Source organism: Trypanosoma brucei, chromosome 10 (assembly GCF_000210295.1).
Source record: "Trypanosoma brucei gambiense DAL972 chromosome 10, complete sequence".
Taxonomy (NCBI): domain Eukaryota; phylum Euglenozoa; class Kinetoplastea; order Trypanosomatida; family Trypanosomatidae; genus Trypanosoma; species Trypanosoma brucei.
Genome location: NC_026743.1, coordinates 136449 through 155631, shown reverse-complemented (window position 1 = coordinate 155631; position 19183 = coordinate 136449). Strand labels below are relative to the sequence as shown.

Sequence of the window (19183 nt, the reverse complement as noted above, 5' to 3'; positions counted from 1 at the left end):
CAAGGAACAACACAAAAAACACAGACAAAAAAAAAAAGAAACAACATCAAATGACGAAAAGAAAGAGTGCCTGGAACGAAACGATTAACCCCACGCATCACATACGATTGCACTGACGGTGCCAAGCAATTATATGTAACACAAATGGACGTATTCCCAAGGTGTAGGTTTTACTTCATACGGTCAAGTACAGCCACATAGTTGCTGATGTTCATAGCCTCAACTATCTTTGAACACTTTTTCGGACCTCGAATGAAAAAAAAAAAAGAACACTTTTGTTTGCGGTGGGCGCAAAAACAATATTTACACGACAGATACCCCACATTCCGCATTTCCTGAGTTTCTCTCTCTCTTTCTCCCCTCTTTTCCTCTTCTCTTTACTTCTCATTTCGTACCACATGCAAAGATATTCGCTTGAATAATATTAATCTTCGTCTTCCACAATGCTATCTTCTTGCGGCTCCGTTGCGTCACTCCTCGTCACACTGCTTTCGCTCTGCACATCATCATCTACCATACTTCCACTTAACTCCTCCCCTGCACTATGCACCGACACGTCACTCGTCTCGTCGGTTTCCTCTACTGTCGCCACTTTATTTTGTTCCTCATCGGAGAAAACCTCAGCAGCTTCTCCCACTTCGTCTTCATTGGCTTGTGTTGTCTCCCGAGAGTCGGAGGTTGAAGAAGCGGCGGCTCCTGTGGATGGGGGAGTAACTGAAGAGGATGATGGTGAGGGACCGGATATCATTTCATCTCCCGTCATCTCAGCAACTTTTTCTGATTTGACCGATGGGGTGTTGGCTGGTGGACTAATGAGTTGCACACAAGCCTCCGTTACCACTTCAACCGGTTGCAGAGGTGTTGCCAGTGGATCCTCTGAAACAAAAACCCCCATAGCTACTGCAGCGTCGTCGATATATTCGGTGTCTCCAGTAGCGGTGACTTCTTCAGTGGTATTTTCCTCATTGTCTATTACATTAGGTGAAGCCTGCTTCCTCTGCCTCCGATTCTCCCGACGCTTCATTGTTGCTTGCATGCGGTGAACTATGCTCTGGCGAAGTGGTTCCGTCATGAGGGTGTCGTCAACGCCAATAAAAGTAATTCTGTCGTTGTATTCACACAAATATGTGAGTTGCCGCGCCGCCAGGTACGTAAAGGGATTCCCACCCAATTCCAGAACCCTCAGTGAGGGATGATCACGGAGTTGGCGACAAAGTGCCTTCACCCCCTCGTTACCTATCCCATTATTACGCAAATCAAGAGTGTGCAAAGATTTGGCCTGCTTTATTACAGGAAGTAACGGGAGGATACCCCGGTCACCGAGAAAATTTCGCCCAAAATGCATTACTTTCATGTTCCTCAATTTCTCAGTGGTTTCCGGCAGCCCCCTTAGCAACGCACTGTTCATTGCCACCCCAACAGCTTGGCAGTGGGATCGGTACATTTCCACAGGGGACTCCATTTTTTTTGTTGACTATTACCTACTCGTGATTTATTTGCTGATTTTCTATTGTGTCCGAAAACACACCCCAAAGATTCCGATGTCTCGCACTCTCCCCTTCCTCCTTAACTGACGGCGAAAAAATTTTTCAACCGAGATGGTGAAAGCCGCACGCTACCACACTGGTCTGCTCTACGCTACTTTCTATCTTTAATTTGCTTATGTTACCACTACTGCTGTCCGTCGGTCGGTAACTCACCGATATCGCGTCAATAACAAGTGCTCGTGCGAATACAGATATATATATATATATATATATATATATATGCGTTTAATTATGTGGCGCGTATAAGTAGATAAAGTAGCTGTGTTTGCGTATGTACAAAGCCTGATAAAATAGTCGGTGGTTCGCTCACAATGGGCCCAAACACATAACCTAAAACTAAAAGTAAGGGGTGCAATCAATGTGAAAAGAGGTGAAGACACAGAAACCAAACAGAGGTGTGGAATTAAACAAGGGAAACAGAAACAACGAGGTTTAATGGAAAGGTGGTGGCTGACACTTGCTGTCACATGACAGCCCAACTTTCCACCCAGATCCTTTCTTTTTCACCTTCTTGATTTGTATTCTCCGTTGGTTCTTCTCCTGTTTAGAATAATAAACTCTATTTCCGCGGGACACAGAAACAAAAAAAAACAATAACATCGAATATATTTAAGTAGTACCCGAGGTGTGTGACTCGAGGAAAATGGATGATGGGGAATTTAGGAATAGGTAAAAAAGGACGAACAAAGTGACAATCCATTTCTTTTTTTTAAAAAAAAGGAGAGTAATTATAGTGATGATGATGATAATAATAACAATGAAAAAACTTGAAAGGGGGACAACGAAACAAGGCGGGGCGAAACAAAAGTGTCAAGGGGTGTAAACAAAAAAAAAGCGTTTACTCACGCACCCCCTCGTCTTTTTCCTTCGAAAATCATTCCAATTCCTTCAAAGTTGTCTTCTCTTTTCTCGCTTCACCCCTCCCAGTTTCCGTCCCCTTTACTTCTGTTATCATTTTCCTTTTTTTTTTTTTGGCTCACCCATCCAACGGCTTTACAAATGATGATTCCGCACAACACAACGGCTTGCGAAGGTGACAGTTTGGCATGATATTAAAACCACACCGGTACCGTCCACAATTTGCTCTGTTTTTCCTTCTTTCTTTTAGAAACAATTATTCGGTGCAGAGGTTTTTGCGTTCTACATGTAAGTACGGGTTTTCAAGCACATCTCTCTCTCTCTCTCTCTTTCAATATTTCTTACTGCACATATTAAGTACGTTAATAAAGTCCTGGAGAAGTGAAGTTAAAGCGCATGAAAGACACTACAACATAGAGATCAAAGGAGAGGGTGAGGAGGCACGGGGAAAAGGAAACGAGACTATTAAAAAAACAATAATAATAATAATAATGTAAAAAATACCAAATGTAATTCACTACCGGGTGTCTCGGCTCGCAGTTCAGTCGCACATACGCAAATACAGGAACCCTTGCCCCACACACACCCTTTCCCTCATGGTCCCCCTTTTCTTTGCTCAATCCATACAAAAAAAAAAAAACTCGAGCAATTCTGCCGTCAATTTCGCCTCCGACATAACAACTTCGTTGTTCTGATGCCTTCTCTCTCTCTCTCTCTCTCTCTCTCTCTTTCCTTCTCCAATTTGTTTATACTTTTCCTATGTCCACGGCCCCATTCCCTCCCCTTCCCTTCCCTTCACACTTCCACCTTCACTTTATTCCCTCTGGGGACATTTTTACACAGTTTAATTATCACGCTTCTTTTTCGCATCATTAATGAGAGCCGAAAGTTTCGCCTTATATCCCATCAGTACTTCCTTCTCCACATCCATTTCCTTTAGAACCAAATGCATGGCACTCATCCATGACGGGCCCATGTCGCGACGATGATGTCCACCCCCGCTGTTACCTCCTTCACTGCTGCGCCCATTAACTTCACCAGCGCCATCGCTGCTGTTTGTTGGCTCTTGAAGCTGCGGTGCGAGCAAAATACTGCGGCGGTCCCATTTGTGTCCCTCTAGAACCTTAAGAATCTCACGACTTCGATTCTCCTTCACAACTTCGTGCATGCGCCGTTGAATTCGATCGCTAAGTGGCTCATCATTGGATGCAAGCAATATTGCTAAAAAACCCAGTGCCCAATCAAACGGACCCAGTCGCAACGCCCATGAGGCAACGGTGTGGGGAATCGACTCGGTGGGGTTGCGATAACAACGGACAACATATGCACGGAGTATACGCACTACTTGACTACGCATGCCATTGTTGAAGAAGTGACACATAACATCAGTGATGTCGCTTAACCGTACGTCACCTGCTTCTAGTGCGTCTGGTAGGATAAGCTCAGCTTGAAGAAAGCGGTCTGCATTACTCTTCTTTAACACCCTAGACAACGTTGCACCATTGGGAGTACATCCGCGCTCCTTTGCTAATTGAAGCACACGCTCCGTGTCTTCGATGTGCCCTGCACGGCAGAATACGGACAATAAGACGTTGAGTACAACGGAGCCACTAATTAATGGCGTACCCTCAACGTCCATACGCCGGAGCACGCGCAGAGCATCATCTAAAGTTGTACTGGATTTCAAACGAGCGAGTTCCTCAAGGCGTGTGGCAAAAAAAGCCTGCGTCCCGCCGTGCCCTTCAGTTTCATGCCGACGATCGGATCCCGTAGTCGTCCCCCTCGCAAGAGCACTAAAATGTTGGTTCACCAAACCCCCGTTTTGTGTCTGTCTGCTGAGAATGCGGAAGGTGGAGTTCATAGGCACGATACCGCGATCCAGCATGTCCTCGTAGTAATCAAGAAGATCCATGTACTTAAACGGGGGTGTTTTCATGAAAATAAAGTTATACGGATGTGTACTAACTGGCTCCACGCCAGCGTTACGCATGTCCTTAAAGACTTCCTCAGCATCCTCCGTTTTCATACGCATGACAAAATTTTTTTCCAGTTGATCATGAAACTCACGTGTCAGTGGAACATTATTCAACTTCAGGAACTGCAACAGTCCAGAAACTTCACTGGCGTCATTTGTTAAAAACCGGTGCAGAGCAGCAGTGGCAACCCTCGTGGTTACCGGACCCTCCATCATTTGGTATAACTGAAGCACCTCCAGTGCGCTCTCAGCGTTTATAGCTAGAGCGCGAAGGTACCCGGAGACGCATCCAAACTGTTGCTCAAAACTTTCCACGATGCTGTTAATGTGTTCATCATCGTCTCCTGCCAAGTGCCTAGCAGAGAGAAGTGCGCGCCCCCAACAATATTCCAACCTTTCTTTCTTAGCAGCTCTATCATCTTCTTTCTTCTCAACCGCCCCAACTGTGAGGTCGGGAGCAGCAGATATGAGCGAATCATGCGCAATAACATCAAGCTCGGGTGTTGCCCGCAGTTCCTCAAAATGCTGTAATACTACAATATCTTCACCTGCCTTGTAGGCTGCGATAACTTTGTCACAAAGTTGACTCCATATCGGTACCATCACCTCTGTAAATGCGCCAACATTCTCTGCAACCTCACCAGAGTTGGTGGGACGATTTATTTTTTTTTCCGCCCCCATTCATGACCTTCAGACTAAAGAACAGAACACTGACACAACTGGTGCAGACACAAGTATATAAAGTATTTTCGACAGGAGAGTTAAGACAGGCAAAAAGAATTTTTAAAAAAAGAAGGGGGAGGTCCTTCCAACGATCCCCCCTGAGGTAAACTTATAAAACTCAATTGCACTGTAATATGAAAGAACATATCAGATAAAATAACTGAATGGCGGAAGGGTGTAATTTCTGTAGTAAAAGAGAAGACAAAGTGAGAGGGTGTGCACCCACCCCGAGAGAGGAGAGATACACATAACGAAAGAAAAGAGGAGTGAGTGACCGCATGCCTCGCAACGAAACGAGCAAACGCAGATGAGTTGTGTTCCCTGCCGCTTACCGTACACGGACAATGAAAAAGAAAAAAAGAAAGCAAAAAACTGAAAGGAGGCAGGAGAAAAAAAAAAGAGAGAAAAACAGCATGACAGACCTTTCCTCTCCTTAAACAAATCACCTCACTGAGGGCTTAACCTCACGTTTTTTTCTTTTCCTTTCATTTTTTCTCTTCGGGCCCTCATTCTCCTCATTACGTTCCCTTCCATTTACTCCCTTTCGGCGATCATTTCGCAACGTCATCGTATCCGCGTTTTTCCGGTAGGGGAAAAAGCAAACAAAAAAAGAAAAGGCATGAAGCAATAATAATGAAAATACGGAAGACACACACACACACAACAACAACAACAACAACAACCGAGGTATGCATGCCCTTGTTTTTCTCCTTCATTGGTTTCCTGCCTTTTATTTCTCTTTCTCTCTCCTGCAAATGCAAAAGATAGGGGAGAAAAACAAGAGGACGCCAAGTAACAGAGTAAACCTAACAAACTCATACGGAAGTAACTTCATTTCTTCCTTCTATTCCTCCAATACTTGGTTTTTACGTGTTAACGGGTGAGGTGCATTTTCATCTATGAAGTAAAAACTCGTAAAAGTATTTATATAAATAAAATATATAAATAAAAGGGCAGTGATAATAGTGAGAGAAAGCGCAGCATAATACTTGCCACTCCATTTTCTTTATTTTCTTTCCCTCCTCTGTCCAATGAAGGTCATAGCTGAGAGAAATCCTTAAAAGGAAAAATGAAGGAAGGGAAAAGAAGCGATGGGAAGAGACATTTAAAATAACGCGCCCGTAGAGAAGGAAATGGAACGGGAGTGAAGTGCCACAACCTTCGCCTTCTGCCCTCCCCCCCGGTTCCTCACGTTCCTTTTTGTTTTTTTTTTTCCTCCCCTCCCTCCTCTTTCCTGCTCATTTTTAATCTGTACCGTTCGCTACCATAGTGAACACGCGCATCAAACAGTTGGACGCTCGCGCCTTCATTCTTTCACAATTAATCAATCTCGAATATATCTGGGTCATTGAAATCTATCTCTACGTCACCTTCAGAGGCCCTGCTGTTTCGGCTATTTAATCGCTTCATTCCGCTTCCATCACCGTCATCTCCGTGAGCACCACACGGTTTACTGAGTTTACACCGTGTTCTTTTATCCTTCACGTAACTCAAACAGCAACTGTTCACAACAAATATATTGCGGGGTTCCCCTTCTGGATCGGGCACAAGAATGCCAACAAAACCTGAGCAACATTTACAACGCACCTGCAACTGAAGTGCCTCTGAGGTGCCGCAACTCTTCGATTTGTTGTTTGAAGAAGCGACGCCTCCAACACGCACCTCCACGCCGTCCCAATGCATAAGCGAAAACGCTGCAATACCGCGCGTGAAAAAACGTATTTGGTGCTTAGGTGACACCAAAGGCATACCACAGCGGATGCATTCGTAATAGCCATTAGTTCGTCGCCCCTCGTCCGTATTTATCTGTTCCCAAAGCTTTGTTGTATACGGTTCTTCTATTCTATCTCCTTCCAGCATCCTACGAATATGATCTGGTACAGACTTAAACTCATGCTTGGCAAGATGGCCCCCAAGAGAAGATACCTCATCTCCGTCATTTAAGCTTTCTTCCATGTGTTGTCGGTACTCTTCTTCAATTACGTCTTTTTCCGCTGGGTGCACAGAAGTACTGGAGAGGCCCCCCCCACTAGATGGCATGTGACACATTTCCGGAGATATTTTATTTCCAACCTTCGACACATTTGCCACAGCGGGGCCACTCACACACGCAACGGGATCTTCTCCATTGGTCGGGGTTCTAACAAAACTTCCTAAATTATTGCGAGTTTTACCACGAACACCCACAGGTGGCCTTGCTGGTACTCTTGGAATGGATAGCTGAGGTTTCTGCCCCATACGGCCATTAGCCACCGTGTACATTCCATCATTCCTATTGTTATACGATTTGTTGACGGAAATGGGTGCTGTTGCTGTAAACCGCGATGTTAAACTGCTAACTTGTCTGCGTTCCTCATGAACTCGCTCAGCAGATTGTTCGAGACTTTGAGGGGTTCGAGCGGTAAGTGAAGAAATGGAACCATTACGCCTCACACTGCAGGAGGTGGAACGCGATTGCCTGTTGGTATGATCAGGTTCAATAGGCACCAGCCGTTTTCCCGCGGCGCGATTACGTCGCTTGAGTGCTTCAATTTCCGGATGCATTAAATACTGGCGGTTGCAACGGAGGGTACACGGTTTCCTTCTAATGGTGTAAAAGATAAAACAAGATTGATGATGATGATGATGATGATGATGATGACAATAATAATAATAATAATAACAGTAAATGTTAACGGAGCAAAACGAAACAAAAAAAATATAAGTAAAGAAGGAGAAGATGAGGTGAGAGTCAAGACAGTAATAGGTCAAGCAGATACCTAAACAAGCGCGGGAGAGTGAGGAAGACCATAAATAAAGAAAGACTCGCAGCGATCACTTAGGTGGAGACAATCAGAACATTTCACGCAGGTTCAGAAGCAGCCCATCTTTTTTTTCTTTTTTTTTCCCCCCTCTTTCCCCCTCTGGGAAAAAAGATATGTGGCAGACAAAAGCAAATGTCTGAGGCACACGGGAGGTATTCGGGTTGCGGAAGGAAGATTAGCAACAACGACGACAAAAGAGCACTAACAACATCGTTCAACGAAAAAGAGGGGAGGGGATGGGGGGAAAAAAAAATTAATTTAGTAACGTAATAAAAATTGAGAGGGAAAAGGAAATGTCCAACGACCGAACGACAGTCGAGATCTGAGATAATAAATAAAGTGCCTCGGTGAATAATTTTTCAATTCTTTTTTTTTTTTTGTGTGTGTGTGTGTGCACGTGAAGTCCTTCTTTTTTTTTTTTTCCTCTCTCTCTCTTTCTCTCTCCCTCTGCAACTCATTTTCTTTTTTTTCTTTCTTTTAGTCATACGTTGATGCAAACCTAAGCATGGAAACTCCCAGACATAACTAAACGGCCGCAGTGAATAACAAAAACAAACAAACAAACAGAAAACTGAGGGAAAATGAAGGGAAAGCATAAACAGTTTTTGTCACATACGGGTATAATTCCACAGCAGTTTATATACCACTACTTCAACACTTTTTCTTTGTTTTGTTTTTCCCTTCTCCTCCTCCTCCTCTTTCTTCTTCTTTTTCTACCTCCTTTTTTTTTCATTTTTGTATAAAACCCTTTCCAATTGGTTCTAAAACCCATCCACCATGTTATTATTTTATTTTATTTTCCTTTTTCTTTTTAACCTCATTGTTTTTTTTTGTTTCCTCATCCTTTACTGTCACTTTCTTCTCTTCCCGCCTTTCTCTCTCTCTCTCTCTCTCTCTTTTTTTTTTTTTTTGCTCCCCACCCTCAGTGCTTCGTAGGCACATATTCACAATATTATTTCAAGCAAATAATCAAAGAAAGAAAAAAAAACAACAACAACAACACCAAAAGGAGGAGAAAAAAAAGAAGGCCAAACCACCTGCAGTTCATTTTTACCAACCTTCCACAGCCGCTATCATCACTTCTTATTTCTTCTTTCTTTTTTTTTTGCTTTTCAGTAGAGCAAATATCTCTTTTGTTTGTTTGTTTGTTTGTTCTCCTTTTTTTTTCATGTTTGTATGAACCGCACATTCCCGTTGGGGTGTATGCTGGTGTACTTGTGGGAATGAAGGTTTAAAAATTAAAAAAAAAAGAGGAGGGGTAAACAAAAAGAAAATTACTTCTTTTCCTCTTTTTTTCCACCTACAAAAACGAATACCACAATTAAAATAAAAAAAAGAGCCACACCTGCAATCAATAACTTCCCCTTGACTGAACTCCACCACATTTGTTGGCGGAGATCACGACTACTTCGCTGGAAACCTTGCGCCTGAAGCTGCAAATCCTCTGTAGAGCGAACAATATCATCAATCCGTTGTCCACGTTGCATGACACGTTCTACATTATCGAGAGCAATTTCCTTAACCTCATCCACAGCTTTTTTAACTTTATTTACCTTATCATCTGATGAACCCCCATCACTGGAGCGGAGCAGTAAATCACGGTAGGGTTTTACAAACACCTCCACTGCTTTGGGAGTAAACGACGCCACGCTCTCAACGAACATCTTCCGAAATGTTTTGGATGCTTCATCCAATGTGGCATGGGCCTTATGGCGTGTAAGCCCCATATCTGATAAAATAGCGAAGGCAAGTTCATTATCAGTACAAATATGGTAAGAAAGTTGTGGAGCTGCGGAACCACTAGAAGTGGCATTATTAGCCATCATAGTAGAACTAGTACGCATATTAGGTGCGTCACATTTACTGACAAGTTCCGCCCACATGAGTTCCGGAATGGAAAAATCGCTGGTGGTAAAACCCGGAGCTTTACAGAGCAGTAACCGATCCGTCAGTCGGACCACGACCCCGCCATATATTTTTGTTCCTCCCTGCATGATGGGGGAGGGGAGGGGAAAAAAAAAATATATATATATATATATTAAACTGAATGGTAAACAGAAAAAGAAAGAAACGGACTGCACAATTTCTTTTCCCACCCCCGCCTAAAAGCAAAATGTAATAAAGATAATGGGAAAGTAAACTAAATACACTAAATTAATGTTTTTCTCCTTATCTTAGAAATATGGTTGTTTTCCTTTTAATGATACGATGCACAAACACCGAAACACCTCAAAATATTTTTTTAAGAAAGGAAGAGGAAACACGGTGTAAGCAAAATTGAGTTGGATTTCAGAATGCTTTTCTTCGTTGTTGCTGTTTTTTTTTTTTGGCAAACAACTGCAGAGGAGTGTCCGCGGTTGCATCAAGAACCAAAAAAAAAAACAATAACAGTAACATCAGCAGTGACAACAACAATAATAATAATGACAGTAATAATAATAATAATAATGACGGAAATAATAATAATAATAACAATAATAATAATAATAATAACAATAATCGTAACCTCCACCTCTTCCGATCGTTTATAGCACAGCTAACGGATAAACCTCACAAGCAAACATCAGGGGGAGGGGGTGTAAAAAAAAAAAAAAGAAAAGAAAGAAGGAAGGAAGGAAAGCGGGAAAATGACAAATAAAAGAAATTTCTGGACATTGTCAATAAACTAATGGGAAATTTGATACAAAAATACCCTTGACAATAACACCACAATGTTAACATTGTGATCAACATTAATATTGAAATTATTTTAACATTAATGTCAGCGTTTTCATGCAGTTATTCCTTCAAGTGTGCCCGCAAGAGAGTCAAAAGATGCGCTCACAAGAGGAAAAAAGGGCGCGCGAAAGGGGGAGAAAAAAAGAAAAGAAAAGAAAGCAACAACCGTCAAATAGTGGCGAACAAAGATAAATAAACTTTCTTTTTTTTTTTTAAAGATTGATGTAGAGCACAAAACATGTGGGAGACGAGGCATGGAAAAACCTCAACATAACGTGGACAAACAGACACAAAACAAGTCGAAGTGGTAAAACACGTAACAAAACAGTAGAAAAAACAACAAAAAAAGAAAGAAAAAAATTATTTACAACAGTCGCAACATATTCAGGAAGAGGGAGTCACTCCGCTGTGTTGGAAAAAAAAACCCTAATATAACCGTTCCCGGGAGTTTCCTTCTTTCATGTCTTTCCTCCATTTTTGTTTTTTTTTTCCTTACCATTACTTTGTCTTCCACCCCTGCATATTAATTTATTATCGTTTCAGGTTCAACATTGAAATTACAATAATAAAATTAATAATAAATAGCAGAAGGTTAAATTAATGTAGCCAAGAACCCCTTCACTCAAACAGACATGCGAATAGAAATATGTAAAAATAAATATATTTTGTTTGCACAAACAAACACGTGCACCAATACGCAAATATACGCTCCCACGAAAATTTACCGTTGAAAATGTCACCGAACGGCGGGGGGGAAAAAAAAAAGAGTTCCCCTCCCCTTTGTTTCGCGGACGCAAATAATAGCACTTGTGGGCACAGGCATGTCTGTAATTCTAGATGCGGACTGTGGAAAGACAAAAACAAAAAGACAGTAATGCACACACACACACACAAACATATAAATATATATATAAATATATATATAAACACACACCAGCATTGATATGAATAAGTAAATATCAAGTAAATATATGTATATGCATATACGCACGCACTGAATGCTTGTAATATCTGTTTGTTTCTTCTGCTATGCTGTGGTGTTCGTGTCTACTGTGGATGCAGGGAGGACTGAGGCACGACACAAGGGACAAACTAAACTTTTCTGCAGCCATGACCGAATGCAGTTTGCGTGATAACGGTGCTGACACGGCAGTTGTGCCACTTGAATATCATCCAAATCGTCCGAATCGAGGCAAATGCGGCATGAAAAAGGGCCCATTGCTTCTGCTGGTTCGGATCGCGATTCCTCGGCAGCACTAACAAATGTGCGCATGAGCTCTTCAACAATGGCGTTATTTGTGGCACTCGAGTGACGTGCGGCCCTTTCTTCAGCTGACTGCAAAAACTGAAGGAGATGCAAAATTTCATCCACTTCACTGTCCTCATGAATCGTTATGTGTCTCAGTCCGTATAAAGCACAGAGTTCATTCATTTGTCCATGGCTGTATACTCTCTCAATTAAAGGGGACTGACACGCTTGGCACTGAGTCAGTTGCTCGGAAGCTCCAATACCAGTGTGGAAGTTTTGGCAGCCGTGGCAAAAATACATTAGTTAGGGCTCTAAATTTTTCTTGTCATGCAAAAAAAAAAAGAAAAAAAGACAGAGAGTAAATACACGGAAGGAAAGAAAGAAAAGGTAAAAATAAAAAAAATTAATTAGGGAATGGTGGAACAAACGAATAGAACAGCAACAGGATCCCCTCCTGCTCCTCACTCCTCCGTAACGGCAGAGGGGATGAGGGTGGGTACAGGCATAATTTTGAAGCGCGGCGCAAAACAACGACTAAAGCGAAACGAAAAAGAGAGGAATGTACATAACACCAGGCGGTTGAAGGATGATAACAGTTGTTACAACACCCAGTACTAACGGTGCCAACACTGACCCGTAAGCGCATGCAAACAGATACACATTGGGTTGCAGAACGCATTTCTCCCTTGCACCATTCCCTCATCTGCTCGGTGCATAAGCACATATGCCCGCGCAGATCTCATTTCGACTGACCATCAGGACTTCATACTAGCTCTGCACATGCACACAAGTGTATCACTGTCTCTGCAAAGTTAGCTAACTGAAATAAAGCCTCGTAGACCAGGTGTGCACCGCAATGTATATTAGTAATTCGATACCATCTATGAGGAGGCAGCGGCCGCCGCCTCACGAAACAAATACAACATACCGTACAGCAACCCCAGTTCTGCGCCAGGCAGCAATTTCTTGGCAACAGTGTCATTTACCAACTCAACAATCTCTTTGGGGACGGGGCCCACCATCCCATCACTTCCACTACTACCGTTTCCATTAAGAGTGGACTGTACAACAGCAACTAATTCGCGTTCTAACCCTTCCGGCTTGTGCTGCTTCGCGAGTTGTTCGTTGTAATGCTGACGCCTTGTTTTAGCCAACTTTTCGGTGGCAGCCTCCCGATTGTTGAGTGCACTGCGAGAATCTTGTGCCTCTGCGGTATAAGCCGCATCACCATCAATAGACAACTTTGCGATAATTTGGGTCTCCGAAACGTTAACGGCCTGTCCACCAGGTCCGCTAGACCTCGCCGTGTCATACTGCACCCCCGTCCTGCACGCGTTTCCAAACAGAGTTGAGCTTACGTGTGGATACACAACAGTAAGTTTAAAGGAAAACATTTTCTCTCCTTCTACGGATTTCCCTGCAAGATATAAAGCAGCACACAGCCCGTACGGACCAATAAAAGTTTTGGGCACCTCACCGGAGGGAGCGACGATGACATAACGACCGGCAGCCACATGCTCTAAAGTGAAACCCATTTCACTCACAAGAGGTCGGAGCGCCTCCGCATCATCCACCGCAACAAGCGCATCATAGTTTGCATGTGGAACACGACTCAAGTAAAAACGGCGGACCACTGCCATGAATGCTTTCGCTGCTGCACCATCCTGTAACATAGCTGACTTCCAAGCAGCGTCTTGCTTCTGTTGGTGAATTCCCTGCAGCATGTTAAAGGCATCCTCAGCTGCATCCTTAGCGGCATTTTGTTCAGTATCACACAGCCGTGCCACGTCACTACAGAGAAGTGAAAATTGAAGAAGTGGGTCCCGCTTCCGGAGTCTGTCAAGTTTTCGTTGCAGCGACCGTAACATATCATCCTTCTCCTTTAGCTGCACTTGCAGGGCTTCGCTGAGCTGACGGTCTTGCGCCGCACTATCATGTTGAAGTCGCTGCACTGCGTCTGTCAGTTTCTCATTTTTGTGCCTTACCTGTCTCCATTCTTTTTCGTGTTCTTTCAATTCCATGTTTTCAGAATTGAGAAGCATAACATCTTGTTCCACTCGACGCAGCTTTGACCGGAGACTAGCGTCTGTCTCACGCAACTGTTCAACCTCTTTCCTCAACTTCTCAAGATCTGTTTCAGCAGCGAGGAATCTACTACGATAAGAATTTTTCTTTGCCCTTATCGAGGAGAGCTCGGCGAAGAGCTCCTCAATCTCGGGTCCCAAGTTAATTTTCTTCAGTTCGTCAATGGTGGGTCCGGCAGCACCCCCCGAGATTCTCGCGGAGCCGGCTGCAGTCGATTCATTAGACGACTTTATTTTTGCCTTATTTTCCCTTTCAGCAGCCCCAGACATGCTGCGGATTCCATTCGCCTTTGGAGGTGTTTGTTGTTGCTGCTGGCTGGAGTTGTTAATCACCACCTTCTCCAACATTTCAATATTTTTCTGCGCCATTTTACCAATCCCCGGGACCTTCCCAAAAACCTTTTGGAACTCGAGTGCCTTTTTCATCAGCTCCGCTTGCTTCTCAGGGGACTGTTTATTAAATATTTCTTGAACTGCCTTCAACCTCTGTTCGTCAAATCCCGGTGGCAATCCACCTGCACCGCTAAACAGCCCTGACCATCCCTTCCCTCCAACTTCCCCTTCTTTTCCCGAATCCCCACGACCCCCGGCACCACCGCTGCCCCTTCCACTCATTCCAAAAAAAGGTCGGCATCCCAACATTTGAGAAGAAGAATTTGAAAGAAGGCCACGCACAAGGCGGCGCTGGCGATGCATGTCGCAACGATAAGTGGCGCTTTGAACTATACACGTAAGCTTATGTTCACTTTTACGTTAACTACAACGATATCCTTTGAGCCTATTCCTTTTCACCACACTTGGTAAAGTCAGTTGGCCTCCAAACGCTCTTGGTTCTTCTTCCGCTAACGTTATTATTTTGCTTATGTAAACCACCGCGTGCACTGGCAGCACAATGCACGAATCTCGTCACTGCAATGTGTTGCGTTACCTACACCGGTTAAATAAAACTAGCATGCAAAAGAAAAAAAGGAAAAAAGGAAAAGTGCAATGGAACCTCTCAAAATTTCGTACTCGTCAGAAACATATTGCTGATAACCACAAATCAACGAAACACCATTATAATTCGTATTAACCTTATCTTACGCTTACTCTGCTTCACATCACTGCTGTGTCCAGCAGCCTCATCATTATCTACCTACAAAAATGTAAAATAAAACAAGCATTTCTGGAAGTAGGGGAAAATATACAACTACACCATCACCGTAGGCAAATAGTGCGGTGGTATTTCGCATCGATAAGAAAAAAAATTTCCAAAAATGACGAGACGTGGTGGAACTTCCATTAACCTCCCTTCTTCCCAACAATGATTTCCTCCCCCGCCCTCCACCAAAATATATATATATATATATATATAAAGAAACACCAAAAACAATCTAGACGAGGCAGCCACGCATATATTGCCTGTAAAACATACGAGACGTCTCCTTGAGTAACGCAAGCCAAAGTTGCATCGCGTTTAAACTACATGGTGAAGAAAACCCATCCATTCCCACTCCACAGAGTCCCCCCCAAAAAAAAATAAAATAAAATAAAATAAATAAAAAAACATGATTCATATGGTGGATGGGGCATCTGGTACTAACCCCCAAGCCTTTTTCGCCTCGTTCATGGTTCGCGGGTATTTCTTCCTGTTGTCACGCTCGCTATACCACTTATTAAGCCCCGGTGCATTGCTACCAACGTAACGGGGATCAGGACCAACATCATCGCCTTCCATAGTCCACACCGCCTCCGTCATGATACGCCAGCAGTCGGTTGTATTGGTGAGAAAGGAATGCATCGTATAAACTGTTAAAAGAATAACATCTCCCGGCTCAACAGCCACTGAAAGAAATGGGTTAACGTCCACTGTTATGCGGCGGCCAGTCACCTCATCTATGCCGAGCTGTTTGCCTAACGGCAGCAACTCATCAGGGTCATCTGTGTAGCAGCCATCGCCACAAATATCATCACCTTCTACATCGTGTTGACCATAGGAACTCCGTAACGCAGCATATGTGTCGCTGCTATTACTGCCCTTCACAATGACTGGTGTACCCATGTGCATTGGCGTGTCGTGTAATGGCACAAGTGCAATGATGGCCAACTTTGTCCCTCTATTCATATATACACTTGGCATACGTAATCCAAAGGATTCCTGAGGAGCCGCAAGATGTACAGACTGTATATCCCACACACGAACTGCTCCACCAAACACTTGTCGCACAAGCGCCATGACACTCGTACCGCTCACCGCAGCTCGAAGTGAGTCCGTGTATGTTATTTGCGGTAGTGGAAGCTTCCCTGCAGAAGGGAATGGCAAACCTAATGCCACACCGCCACTACGCTCCAACATGCGCTTATGGTCCTCCTCACATGTCCAACCACATGCGGTCATTTGCAGCCTAAGATTATCGAGAGCTGCACTTACTGTCACTCGTGGGACAATACTTTTAAAATAAAGATACCCGTCCCTGTCAAGACGATGACGGAGTTTCGGTGGATCATGATAAATTTCGTTACTGGGGATGAGGGGAAGCAAATCGCGGCCAACTGTGAGGTGACGGCTAGTACTCCCATTTCCCAGTGGAAACCTAAGCCTGCCATGACGTATGACTAAACATTTCTGCATTTATACACGTCCTTTGTTTGTCGTTTGCTTGTTGTTTTTTCTTTTTCGCGAAGAAAGGTGTCACGTCCGTGTTGCCCACTCTTTCGTCAACTGTTTGTGATATTTTGTTTAAATGTCTCAACGATCAACACGTACGGCCACCTTGTATTTAAGATTATTTATTTATTTACTTTTGTGCAATTGAATTTCCTGCTGATTCTCTCCTTTATTGACTGCAGTGCTCCCACAACTAAAAAAAAAAAAAGAAATGCGATACCCCTGTATCACCTTCACCGGCAGTGCGTTATGTTACAGACTAAAATAATAATAATAATAAATACCGACTTCACAAAACAACAGAAAAAATAAAACGATCAGATCAGATCAGATACTTTCGGTAAAGTGTAAAATGTTGCTGCACTACAAATAAGTGCAACCGCAATGGGTTCTTCACACGCAAAAAAATATTGGCTGCGACTCTTTGAATAAATTTTCGCTGCGGTGACTCATATATAAAAGTATCTGAAACTCACTTAGTCTTGCCTTTGCGCGCCTTTTTTTCTTTTTTCTTTTCCTTTGGGCTCGTCCTTCCTTTCTTTATTCAATGATTTGAAATATTTCGACCGAAAAATAATGGAGGCATTTTTAAAAAAAACGGGCAGAGGACGAAAGACGGGAGAAAAAAAAGGAGGCAGATCGTTCGAAGGGGATCAGAAGTACGAAAAGAAAGGTTGACACTCAGTTAAAACAAAACAAAACAAAAAAGCAAAACAGAGCAACGGATTGAAGGGAACAAAACACATCAAATAAGTTACAAGCAGCGACCACCAAAACGCACGGGGAAAGCGAGAAACAAAGCGATGCGGTTGTGAATTTGAGTCCATATAAAAGCAGCTGAAAGAACTACACATAAGACATGACTGCATAATGTGTAAACATATGAAGAAGAAGTTCAGTTAAGGAGGAGCCAACCATGCAGGAAAATATAAAATTCACTACCACATCACTTCCTTCGCTTTGCCTCATGCACAACTCACTGAGCTGACGAAGCGTCCCTGAAAAAGCGGTTGGAAGTTATCGTCCCCATTGTTCATAATTGCAGCAAGATCGGGTCGCAGAAGTAAAAACAGGTGCCGGCTCTCATCGCGTAAGACAACGGTATCATCTTTACGAGTGAATTCTACGAAAGATGCAACACTTTCCCCGTCGCTGTTTAATTCATGCCACGTTCCGGACTTCTCGTCATGAATAAAAGAGCCACCATCATGTTTCCACGCTTCCATTTCTCCCATCAGTTTGCATTCCTTCGCGCCAGCACTCAAGATGTTGGTACATAATGCGAAAACAATGAGTACCAGAAACCGGACAAACATGAAGATTTTGCACAAACAGCTATTTAACATCTTGAAATTATCCTGATCCTTCCGCTTTACACCTCCCTATTCTCTTCGCTTCTGCAATCTGTCCGTTTTTTTTCCTTTTTGTTATTAAATAGAAATTATTTTGGAAGCTTCTTCTTTTTTTTATTTTTATTTTTTTTCTCCGCTTCTTCAAGTCCCTTATACACGTGTAAAGGCCCTGCGTACCCTTAACGGAAGCAGGTGCAAAATACACGCGCAAACTAACTCAAAGCAGTAAGGTGCTGCGGACTGGAAGAAACCAGACAAAAATAAAAATAAAAGGGAAGAAACCGAACGGATTTATTATAGCTTCAACTTGACTTCTACGTACAAAAATACGAGATTGCTTATAAAGCTATCTCCAAATAAACCATGCACTAATGATTTTTTTAATATATATATATATATATATATATAATCTTTGATATACTGTATGATCAGGAACAGTAAGTTATGAAGAAGAAGAAAAAAGGGAGAAAAAGAAGAAGAGCAAGTTGGCACCGCAACCAAGTAAAATGCATTGATGATAAAAACCCAACATTAAGTACATGAAAGCAGGGGGAAAAATGGCGGAACACTAAAGGAAACAAAGTGAAACCACGCTAAAAATTAAGAAGAGAAGAAAAAAAAAAAAGAGAACAACAAAAAAAAGTAAAAGACGGAGAAGGGTTGAAGAAATTGTGTGTGAGTATATAAACAATGTCATGTAGAAGAAGCTACGAGCCACTGGATCACTACTCCCTATGATTTACTAACCATTTCTTCCTTTTCCCTTTTCTTTTTTAAAAACATGGACACGACAGCTACAAACATTGCATGCGCGTGCGGGTACCATAAGTGTTAGGAGAAAAGGGAACAAAAGAGGTTGGACACAAATAAAAAACTCTCACCAACAAATCCCGGGGAGGGTAAGGACAATTCGGACAACATATATTAATAAGTATTTGCTCACCACAGAAAATTATTTTTCAACCAACAAAAAAACACCAATGCAGTACTCAGGCATGCAATAAAGAGGGAATAAACATACAAGAAAAAAAAAGAAGCAACTAAAGGAAGCTCTATAAATTATGCAGCGACGCACTTGCATTTTCTTTTTCCCATCAGTATCTCGCCGACAATCGGGATATTAACGATGTGTAAAGGGAATCCCAAACGAATTATCAAGATAAGTCCCAGTGCTGCAAGAGAGAAAGAGAGTTAAAGAAAAGAAAAATGAGGAGACCCTGCTGCAT

General features: G+C 42.8%; 10 protein-coding genes across 10 annotated transcripts; 1 reads left to right on the top strand and 9 right to left on the bottom strand.

Moving 5' to 3' along the window:
* Positions 1-424: 424 nt before the first annotated feature.
* Positions 425-1462, bottom strand: TbgDal_X860 (hypothetical protein, conserved; the record flags this gene model as incomplete). The annotated part of the gene is made up of 1 exon (XM_011778969.1): positions 425-1462. The coding sequence occupies one exon, from the start codon at positions 1460-1462 to the stop codon at positions 425-427; it is 1038 nt and encodes a 345-aa protein (XP_011777271.1).
* Positions 1463-2593: 1131 nt separating this feature from the next.
* TbgDal_X850 (hypothetical protein, unlikely) lies at positions 2594-2902 on the top strand (the record flags this gene model as incomplete). Its single annotated transcript, XM_011778968.1, has 1 exon — positions 2594-2902. The coding sequence occupies one exon, from the start codon at positions 2594-2596 to the stop codon at positions 2900-2902; it is 309 nt and encodes a 102-aa protein (XP_011777270.1).
* A 347-nt stretch (positions 2903-3249) lies between these two features.
* On the bottom strand, positions 3250-5061 carry TbgDal_X840 (hypothetical protein, conserved; the record flags this gene model as incomplete). The annotated part of the gene is made up of 1 exon (XM_011778967.1): positions 3250-5061. One exon carries the CDS (start codon positions 5059-5061, stop codon positions 3250-3252), a length of 1812 nt encoding a protein of 603 aa, XP_011777269.1.
* A 1362-nt stretch (positions 5062-6423) lies between these two features.
* TbgDal_X830 (hypothetical protein, conserved) lies at positions 6424-7647 on the bottom strand (the record flags this gene model as incomplete). Its single annotated transcript, XM_011778966.1, has 1 exon — positions 6424-7647. One exon carries the CDS (start codon positions 7645-7647, stop codon positions 6424-6426), a length of 1224 nt encoding a protein of 407 aa, XP_011777268.1.
* Positions 7648-9181: 1534 nt separating this feature from the next.
* TbgDal_X820 (synaptobrevin, putative) lies at positions 9182-9901 on the bottom strand (the record flags this gene model as incomplete). Its single annotated transcript, XM_011778965.1, has 1 exon — positions 9182-9901. The coding sequence occupies one exon, from the start codon at positions 9899-9901 to the stop codon at positions 9182-9184; it is 720 nt and encodes a 239-aa protein (XP_011777267.1).
* A 1751-nt stretch (positions 9902-11652) lies between these two features.
* Positions 11653-12174, bottom strand: TbgDal_X810 (hypothetical protein, conserved; the record flags this gene model as incomplete). Its single annotated transcript, XM_011778964.1, has 1 exon — positions 11653-12174. One exon carries the CDS (start codon positions 12172-12174, stop codon positions 11653-11655), a length of 522 nt encoding a protein of 173 aa, XP_011777266.1.
* A 103-nt stretch (positions 12175-12277) lies between these two features.
* On the bottom strand, positions 12278-12598 carry TbgDal_X800 (hypothetical protein, unlikely; the record flags this gene model as incomplete). Its single annotated transcript, XM_011778963.1, has 1 exon — positions 12278-12598. The coding sequence occupies one exon, from the start codon at positions 12596-12598 to the stop codon at positions 12278-12280; it is 321 nt and encodes a 106-aa protein (XP_011777265.1).
* Positions 12599-12755: 157 nt separating this feature from the next.
* TbgDal_X790 (hypothetical protein, conserved) lies at positions 12756-14654 on the bottom strand (the record flags this gene model as incomplete). Its single annotated transcript, XM_011778962.1, has 1 exon — positions 12756-14654. One exon carries the CDS (start codon positions 14652-14654, stop codon positions 12756-12758), a length of 1899 nt encoding a protein of 632 aa, XP_011777264.1.
* Positions 14655-15510: 856 nt separating this feature from the next.
* Positions 15511-16569, bottom strand: TbgDal_X780 (hypothetical protein, conserved; the record flags this gene model as incomplete). Its single annotated transcript, XM_011778961.1, has 1 exon — positions 15511-16569. The coding sequence occupies one exon, from the start codon at positions 16567-16569 to the stop codon at positions 15511-15513; it is 1059 nt and encodes a 352-aa protein (XP_011777263.1).
* A 1001-nt stretch (positions 16570-17570) lies between these two features.
* On the bottom strand, positions 17571-17951 carry TbgDal_X770 (hypothetical protein, conserved; the record flags this gene model as incomplete). The annotated part of the gene is made up of 1 exon (XM_011778960.1): positions 17571-17951. The coding sequence occupies one exon, from the start codon at positions 17949-17951 to the stop codon at positions 17571-17573; it is 381 nt and encodes a 126-aa protein (XP_011777262.1).
* Positions 17952-19183: the final 1232 nt, after the last annotated feature.